The sequence below is a fragment of the Myotis brandtii genome, unplaced genomic scaffold, assembly GCF_000412655.1.
Source record: "Myotis brandtii unplaced genomic scaffold, ASM41265v1 scaffold988, whole genome shotgun sequence".
NCBI lineage: Eukaryota > Metazoa > Chordata > Mammalia > Chiroptera > Vespertilionidae > Myotis > Myotis brandtii.
In genome coordinates this window covers 132,892-142,216 of record NW_005372109.1, presented here as the reverse complement: position 1 = coordinate 142,216, position 9,325 = coordinate 132,892, and the positions used below count along the sequence as shown (strand labels likewise).

Below are 9,325 nucleotides of genomic sequence, written 5' to 3'. Positions count from 1 at the left end.
CACTCGTTGGCAGCCTCCTGGAAGGTGAACTTCTCTGGAGACGTCGAATAGAAGACCTCGCCTGTGAAGGACACAGCGGCAGGGTGAGGACCTCCCGCCCACCCCTGGCCCGTGGCCTCAAGGAGGTCCAGGTGGTGCCTCCAGGTCTTCAGAGCATTCTTTTTTTATTTTATTTTATTTTTTATTTTTTAAAATATATTTTATTGATTTTTCACAGAGAGGAAGGGAGAGGGATAGAGAGTCAGAAACATTGATGAGAGAGAAACATCGATCAGCTGGCTCCTGCACACCCCCCACTGTGGATATGCCCACAACCAAGGCACATGCCCCTGACTGGAATCGAACCTGGGACCCCTGAGTTCACAGGCCGACGCTCTATCCACTGAGCCAAACCGGTCAGGGCAGAGCATTCTTTTTTTAAAAAAAATACATTTTTTGTTGATTTCAGAGAGGAAGGGAAAGGGAGAGAGAGATAGAAACATCAGTGATGAGAGAGAATCATGGATCGGCTGCCTCCTGCACGCCCCACAATGGAGATCGAGCCCCCAACCTGGGCATGTGCCCTGACTGGGAATCGAACCATTATCTCCTGGTTCATAGGTGTCAGCAGGGTGAAGGGGGGACAGGAAGGGGGCCCCTGGGAAGGGGGCAGGCGGCCTCACCCTCCATCTCCTCCGCGAAGCAGTACACGTCATAGGTCTCGTTGGTGTCGCGGATGCCATAGGTTCTCACGCCGGGAAACTCGTCCTTGTCCCCGTAGCAGCCTTCCCGGGGAACGTGGATGGGGTACCTGCCAGGAGCCCAAAGTGGGGTGATTCACTAGGGGACAGAGGGGGGCTGTGCCCTTGTAGGCTCCTCCCATGAGGGAGGGAGTGGTGACTCATTGAGGCGTGTGCCCCTGTCGGCCCTGGATGTGTGAACTATTTGTTTTTATAGGTTTTTCATCTGCTTTACCAAGCTGTGTATTTTCATAGCTATTGGTGATTAGGTTCAGCCCCTTTACTGAATACTTATGGACACCAAACACATTCTCTCAGGGGCCTGCAAACCTTTTCTGTAAAAGGCCAGAGAGCAACTATTTTAAATTTAAAAAACGTTTTTATTTCATTTTATTATTTTTTAAGAATATATTTTTATCGATTTCAGAGAGGAAGGGAGAGGGAGAGGGAGATAGAAACATCAATGATGAGAGAGAATCATTGATTGGCGGCCTCCTGCACGCCCCACACTGGGGATCGAGCCTGCAACCCGGGCACGTGCCCTTGACCAGAATCGAACCCGGGACCCGTCAGTCCGCAGGCTGACGCTCTAGCCACTGAGCCAAAGCAGCCAGGGCATAAAAAAAAATACTTTGATTGATTTTAGAGAGAGAGGAAGGGAGAGAGACAGAAACATTGACTGGTTGCCTCCTGCACGCCCCCTGCTGGGGATCAAGCAAGGCCTGCAACCCGGGCACGTGCCCTTGACCAGAATCGAACCCGGGACCCGTCAGTCCGCAGGCTGACGCTCTAGCCACTGAGCCAAAGCAGCCAGGGCATAAAAAAAAATACTTTGATTGATTTTAGAGAGAGAGGAAGGGAGAGAGACAGAAACATTGACTGGTTGCCTCCTGCACGCCCCCTGCTGGGGATCAAGCCAGCAACCTGGGCATGTGTCCTGACCAGCAATTGAGCAGGTGACCTCTCGGTTCATGGGTCAGTGCTCCACACTGAGCCACACCGGCCGGGCCAAATAGTTTAAGTTTTTTTGGGGGGACAATGATGTGCATGTCATTTGCTTGGAGAGAATGCTGCTATAGGACAGAGCTGCTTGCAGCCACTCCCTCCGTGCAGGACACAATAACGAAGACCCGGGGTTGATCATCGGCTGCTTACTGTAGAGTTGGCCAAGGCACCCCCACCCTCGACTGGCCATGGTGTTGCACCGGCACCAGCTCAGGGCTGGTCACTGTTCCAGCCCATCGTCCACCCCACTCCGCCGGCGGCCGGGGGCTCACCTGACAGTCTGGTCGGCCAGCCAGCCAGCGTCGCACTGGTGGAAGCCGTCCTCGTAGGCGGCCTGCAGCTGCTCGGGCGTGGCGATGATGGCGCTGTTCTGCAGGCAGGCCCGCTGCGCCCTGTCGAAGTCCAGGGTGTAGCGCGTGGAGATGGCTCTGTAATGGAACACGATGCCTGCGGGACAGACGGGGGCCGGAGAGCAGGTCAGGCACAGCTTCCTGAAACCGAAGCCCTCACAGAAGGACGGCCGTGGTCAACAGGGGCCTCACAGTCAGCTGGTCGAGCCTCTAGCTCAGTGGTCGGCAAACTGCGGCTCACGAGCCACATGCGGCTCTTTGGCCCCTGGAGTGTGGCTCTTCCACAAAATACCACATTCGGGTGCGCACGTACAGTGCAATTGAAACTTCGTGGCCCATGCGCAGAAGTCGGTATTTTGTGGAAGAGCCACACTCAAGGGGCCAAAGAGCCGCAGTTTGCCGGCCACTGCTCTAGCTGATGCGTGACTCCCCTTTCCACATGTGGTCTTTCTGCTTCTGCTGGGATGCCCCCAGCCACGGGGAACTCACTACCTCACACCTATGAACACCTACGATAATTCTGATCATCAGAAAGTTCTTTGTTTAAAATTTTTATTTTATTTTATTTTTTAAAAGTATTTTTTTATGTAACTTTAATTTCTGAGGGAAAATACCTTTTTTCCTTTCAACTCCCATAACAAAATACAGAGCTATCAGATACCCCTTGAAAAACATGTATAATATATGTATATTTCTATAGCATTATATCATATAGATGATACATATGCAAAAATGTGAAGACTTTATAGAAAGGGGATCATTTAAAAGGCACTGCACAATGGAGTTAAGATCACTTACATTTTATGGACATAAACACACTTTAGTCTGCTTAAGCTGACTAGTGAAGTCATCTAGAAGGTTCTTTACGTGAAACTATAAAAGCTGTCTCCTTATATGCCCCCCGCCCCACATTTGCTTCGGGGAAAAGACCCTTAGGGCCCAGGTACCCTCAGCCCAGCGGATTCCTGGTGGGAACCCTGTGTGTGACACCCCCCAGGAGTGGACTGTCTTTGACTGGGCCTCCCAACAGAAAAAATCTGGTGCTAATCAAAGCCAACCAAGGACACGACCATGTTCCCTGTGCCACGGAGAGACAGGGCACCCGGGCGTCTTCAACCCTTTCTTTGGCTTCTGGGACTGAGAGTGGGGGTCTGGGTGGCGAGGTGGGAGAGGGAAAAGACAGCTAGATGAAGAGCCAGGAGTCTGCTCCGGCTCACGTCCAGGGAGACATGAGGCAAGTCTCTCAACCTCAGTTAGCCTGTCTGTACAATGGGTACCCTCCCACGGCCCACGGAATCGCAGGATCGTGGCAAAGCACCACTTCCATGGGACGGTAGCCAGGAAGTAGTGACTCCCCTCCAAGTCCAGTTGACTGAGGTGCAAACGGGCGGGGGGAGGAGCTGGGGTTTGAGAGCCAGCCTGTCTGGGTCCACACGGGGAGGACAGTTTTTGGTTCTTTTTGCAGGTGAACCAGGATCCCTGGGAGGGAGCCTGGGGGAAGGGGGGGACTCTCACCTTTCACCACGACCTCCACGGTGGCCTCGCTGTCCTCGATGCCATGCATGACCTCACAGCGGTAGATCCCGGAGTCGTTGGAGCGCAGGTTCTGAATTTCCAAGGTGGCGTCGCTGGGAATGGCCGGGTAGTTGGGCAGCGAGACCTTGTCCTGGTAGGCGCTGCTGACCCGCACCTGCCCGTCCGTGGCCACTAGCAGGACCATCTCCTTCTCCTTGGAGATGCGGCTCCATTTGATTCTCGGGGTGAGGGGGGCGGTGGCGGGGGCGGTGGTCACGGGGTGCATGGGGTCGATGAAGTAGCAGGGGATGGTGAGGGAGGTCCCCAGGAGGACCCGCAGAGGGGACGGTTCGGGGATGCTGACGCTCAGCGAGCTGTCAGGGTCTGTGGGGGAGACAGGCCGGTTAGTGCCCCGAGAGGACCACCTAGCCTCCCCTGGCAGAACCCAGTGAGCCCGTGTGCCCGTGTTGGGGACAAACCTGTGCCATACGGAATTCCCAGAAATCCTTGCAACACCCCTCCCAGAGCAGCATTCCTCAAGACCCCAGGTGTGTGCACCTCAGGACAGGAACTATGGAGCCAGAAAAGGGGTTGCCGAGGAGGGCACGGGGGGACTTCAGGGTCAAGCCCACCTCTCTGGCCCTGGCCGGTTTGGTTCAGTGGACAGAGCGTCCGCCTGTGGACCAAAGGGTCCCGGGTTCGATTCCGGTCAAGGGCACCGGGTTGCGGGCTTGATCCCCAGTGTGGGGCGTGCACGAGGCAGCTGATCCATGATTCTCTCTCATCATTGATGTTTCTATCTCTCTCCCCCTCCTTCCTCTCTGAAATTGATAAAAATATATTTTAAAAAAAGGACCATCTCTTTGTTTCTCAAACTAAGGTGCCTTAGGGGATGCCATGCCACCGGATAAACAGGAACCAACTTCCTGGAGTGACAGCTTGACTCCAAGACTTGGGGAAAAGTTATTTGGGGGTAGGAACATCGTTATGGGGAAGAAAAAAAAAATCCACAAAACTTCAGCGATGTGCCTCCCAGGATGAGGTCAGCCTTGGGCTTTATCCCGGCTTTGCTGGTGGACAAGTCATTTTCTTCTGCTGTTGGGGAGGCATCAGAGAAGACCAGACATTTAGGTCTGCAAAGAGGCAGGCGGGGGTAGGGGTGAGATATGACCGGACTCCATAAAAAAATCATAGAGCCCTGGACAACGGGGCTCAGATGGTTGAGTGCTATCTCATGTACTGAGAGGTCGCCGGTTCGATTCCCAGTCAGGGTACAGGCCCGGGTTTCGGGCTCCATCCCCAGTAGCGGGTGTGCAGGAGGCAGCGGATTCTCTCTGCCCAAAATCAAGAAAAACATATTTAAAAAAAATCATAGAGAGATTTCATAGGGAAGCTGCTGTGGTTCACCCAATCCTGTTAGAAGTAAAGGTCACCCTGGAACAGGACAGAAAACAGCTTTCGGAAAAACGGCCCCTTTCATGCCGAATCGGAGCTTCAGGGGAGCCTTTCCCCGGGACAGGCTGCAGGTTGAACATAAACATGCTTCAGATGCTTGTGGGCGATAGGCACATGCCAGGGCAGGGCACGGGGCAGCCAGGAATGTCCGGGGTCCAGCCCTAACCTTTGCATGTCTTGGGGAGTCACCACCAGGCCCCTCCGCACAAAACTCCCTTTGAATGCTCCACAGCACAGCGTGGTTTGAGAGGCGAAAGGCCAGGAGGGAGAGTGGTGCCCAGCGCTGCACTTTTTAAAGCTCTCAACCACCCCCGGGCAACGGGCGTGTGCCTGTGTGGGCAACCCCCCCGCCACGGGTTCCAGCCAGGGACTGCGTACCCATGGGTCTCAGGGCAAGAGGACACGTGGAGACCCTCGGTCTAAATATTTAAGAGTTACAAATCAAGCGGCCACATGCAAATACAAATATTGTATTTGTTCCCGTTTTGTTTTTTTACTTCAAAATAAGATATGTGCAGTGTGCATAGGAATTTGTTCATAGTTTTATTTTAAACTATAGTCCGGCCCTCCAACGGTCTGAGGGACAGTGAACTGGCCCCCTGTTTAAAAAGTTTGAGGACCCCTGGTCTAAATATTTAAGAGTTATAAATCAAGCTGACAGGTCGCTCAATAGAATACTACGTTCTAGCTTCCTGTGGGACAGGGACACCTTTCACAGCGAAAAGCCGAGTTCCAATGCAGACTTCTCGGATCCCTCAGCGTGTGGCATCGGTATTGGGGCCCCTCCTTTTCCCACCGCTGCTTTGCTCTGTGAGGGGACTGTGTTCTTCCCAGCCTCACACCCCAGCTCTGTCTACACCCCACGCATCAGCCACCCCTTAACCTCTCCCTCGAGCCTCGGGGTGGCTCACACCAGGGGCATCCCCCAACAGAGGAGAGACCCGAGCGGTCCCGGAAGTGGCGTGGGTCCACGTGGGCAGGGAATTCTGGGCATCCTGGTACCGAGGGCGTGGCCTACAGGGGAGCATCGAACTGGATGGCCATGTGTCGATGGCCGGACAGACTCCTCACCCTTTAGGGAGCACTGGGGCTGGGGGAGGGTCATGGGAAGGGGTCGTGGGGAAGAGCTCTAAAGTGCATGGCCCAGGCCCTGGCCTGTGAGGCTCAGTGGATAGAGCGTCGGCCTGCAGACCGCAGGGTCCCGGGTTCGATTCCAGTCAAGGGCACATACCTTGGTGGTAGGCTCCTCCCCGGCCCGGGCCCTGGTCGGGGCTCGTGCAGGAGGCAACCCATCGATGTGTTTCTCTCACATCAATGTTTCTCTCTGTCTTTCCCTCTCTCTCCCACTCTCCCTAAAACAGTGGTTCTCAACCTTCCTCATGCCGCGACCCTTTCATACAGCTCCTCATGATGTGGTGACCCCGAACCATAAAATTATTTTCGTTGCTACTGCATAACTGTCATGTTGCTACTGTTATGAATCGTCGTGTAAATATCTGATATGCAGGATGTTTTCAGGCGACCCCTGTGAAAGGGTCGTTCGGCCCCCAAAGGGGTCGCGACCCACAGGTTGAGAACCGCTGCTCTAAAAGCTCAAGGCGAGGATTCACAACAACAAGATAAATAAAAAATGAAGTGCACGGCCCAGAGCAGAGGCCTCTCTGGCAGGGTCTACGCGAGATCCGTCTCACTTTGGGGCTCGCCGGTTCCGGGGTCAGTGGACACTTTGTTGACTTGGCTCAGGGCTTGATGATCAGAAACCGACCGGGCGCCTGCCACACGCAAGAGACCAGGCGGGGGCGGGGGAGGGGGGTTTGCCAAGAAAGACAAAGACCTGTGTGATCACCCGGGGCTTCTCCCTGACTGTTTCTCAGGCAGTTTTCTCGGCTGCTCCAGCCGACCCTTCCCTGGCAGCCTTTTCTCTTTGGGCTCATCTATGTCTGGGCCCGATCTCAAGCTCAGTGTGCAAACCGTTCTAGGTGAGACCCTGGAGGGGGTCCTGGGAAGGTGGGCACCTGCCTGGACGCCCCCCTCCCTGCCCGCTCCCCCATCAGCTGTCCGTCCCAGAGGGCACCTGGACGCATGCGTGTGCTCACACGTACAGATGCTCTGTCACCGCAGTTAGGCTCAATTTCCACAGAAAAGGGGAAGGGCCGGGGAAAAGGCCAGGACGCGGGAGGTTCTATCCCCGGGACCAGCAGGGCCGGGTTCAGGACCCAGAGCCCAGACTCCGGTCCCGCTGGATGCATGAGACCGGCGTGGGAATGTCCTCACCTGAGACTTCTATGGAGACGGTGGCGGCGATGACCCGCAGAGTCACAAACACGAGGAGTAAAGTGGTCATGGTTCACCTGGAAGAGGGGAGGCGGAAGTGTTATTTGGGGGGGTCAGACGCAGGGAGGTCAAAGGACACAGGATGATAAACTTCACATGTGCCCGAGGCTGCTTGCTGGTCACTCCCTCCCATGGACCCGCATTGGCACCTGCCCCGCCCTCCTCTCCAGTCCGTGGACGGTTGGTCTTGGTTTAAGACGTGTTTGCATCACATGCCCTGGCTGGTGTGGCTCAGTGGATAGAGCGTCGGCCTGTGGACTGAAGGGTCCCGGGATCGATTCCAGTCAAGGGCACATGTTCTGGTTGTGGGCTCGATCCCTGGTAGGCGGCGTGCAGGAGGCAGCTGATCAGTGATTCGCTCCCATCATTGATGTTTCTATCTCTCTCTCCCTCTCTGAAATCAATAAAAATATATTTAAAAAAAGACATGTTTGCATCACAGATAATCCCCAGGGAGGAGGGAGGAAGCCTTGGAGGGGATGGCGGGTCTGCAACGAAAGACAAGGATGGAGTAACACTCAGCTGAGCCTGTGGCACCCTGCACACCCCCCTTGCTTCCCCGTAAGAATCTAATGGCCCAGCAGGTGTCGCTGTTGGCTCAGCCACTATCCGCTGGGGCCGGGTGGATTCCCATCCACTGGGGTTCCCCCATCCCAGGAATATATGGGGGAGCAGTGGGCGGAGCCCAGGACTCTGAGAGACCCTCTTGAGTGTCGACCTGTCTCGCCTGTTTTTTTTTTTTTCAGTATTTCAAAATATATTTTTATTGGTTTCAGAGGAAGGGAGAGGAAGATAGAGGTAGAAACATCAATGATGAGAGAGAATCGGCTACTGGGGATCGAGGCTGCAACCAAGGCACATGCCATTGGCTGGAATAGAATCCGGAACCCTTCCGTTTGCGGGCTGACGCTCTATCCACTGAGCTAAACCGGTTAGGGCTTAAAAAAATTATTTATTGATCTCAGAGAGGAAGGGAGAGGGAGAGAGAGACAGAAACATCCATGATGAGAGAGAATCATTGATTTGTTGTTTCCTGCACGCCCCCTACTGGGGATCGAGCCTGCAACCTGGGCATGTGCCCTGACTGGGAATCGAAGTGTGACCTTCTGGTTCATAGGTCTACGCTAACCACTGAGCTCACCAGCCAGGCGGGTCTGTCATTTGAGTGATCTTCCCTTCATGCTCCGGGTTCTGGGGGGGGGGGGGGCACTGAGATGAATGTGGGAGGTGTGTCTCCCTCACACGGCAGGAAGTCTGGAAAACCCCCAAGGCCTAAGAAACAGCCCCTCGCTTCTCCTGGGGACTTTATCCCTTAGATCAGCGGTTCTCAACCTGTGGGTCACGATCCCTTTGGCGGTCGAACAACCCTTTCACAGGGGTTGCCTAAGACCATCCTGCATTATCAGATATTTACATGACGATTCATCACAGTAGCAACATTACAGTTATGAAGTAGCAACGAAAATAATTTTATGGTTGGGTCACCACATGAGGAACTGTATTTAAAGGGCCAGAAGGTTGAGAACCGCTGCCTTAGATGCTGCCCTCAAAAAAAAAAAAACCACCAAAAAAACCTGGGGCTCCAGGTTCTGGCTCCGTGAGGGGTTGCAGTGGTCTCCTCCTGGCCCAGTGGGACCAGTCATGGCTGGGAAATAGCCCCCCGGGGACTCAAAGGGTAAGGCGTCCCCTCCACTCTGGGGAGGGGGTGAGACGTGTGGCTCCCGCCTTCCCCAAGCCTCAGGGATCCGTGTCCAGACACAAGGCCCGCCTGTCCGTCCTCCCTCGGAACACCCTTCCCTGGGCCGTAGCGAGTATGTTTTCGGAGCTGTGTTTCCTCCCTGACTCCGAACAAGCCGGGCATTGTCCGGGATGCTGTGGTTCTCTGGGGGGCTTGGGCCCGCTCTGTGTTCCTCCCCGGTCTCCTTGACCAGCAACGAAAAGGGTGGG

At 54.7% G+C, this 9,325-nt stretch overlaps 1 protein-coding gene across 1 annotated transcript in view; it reads right to left on the bottom strand.

The window, feature by feature from the left end:
- The window catches only part of ACAN (aggrecan), a 38,892-nt gene extending 31,494 nt beyond the window's left edge, over positions 1-7,398 (bottom strand). Inside the window, exons 1-5 of the mRNA XM_014533553.1 lie at positions 7,319-7,398; positions 3,590-3,973; positions 1,997-2,171; positions 663-790; positions 4-61 (exon numbers count right to left, since the gene is read on the bottom strand). Of these exons, the coding sequence (XP_014389039.1) occupies positions 4-61; positions 663-790; positions 1,997-2,171; positions 3,590-3,973; positions 7,319-7,388 (815 nt within the window). The 5' untranslated portion in view covers positions 7,389-7,398. The remainder of the gene's footprint in view (positions 1-3; positions 62-662; positions 791-1,996; positions 2,172-3,589; positions 3,974-7,318) is intronic.
- Between the last annotated feature and the right edge of the window lie 1,927 nt (positions 7,399-9,325).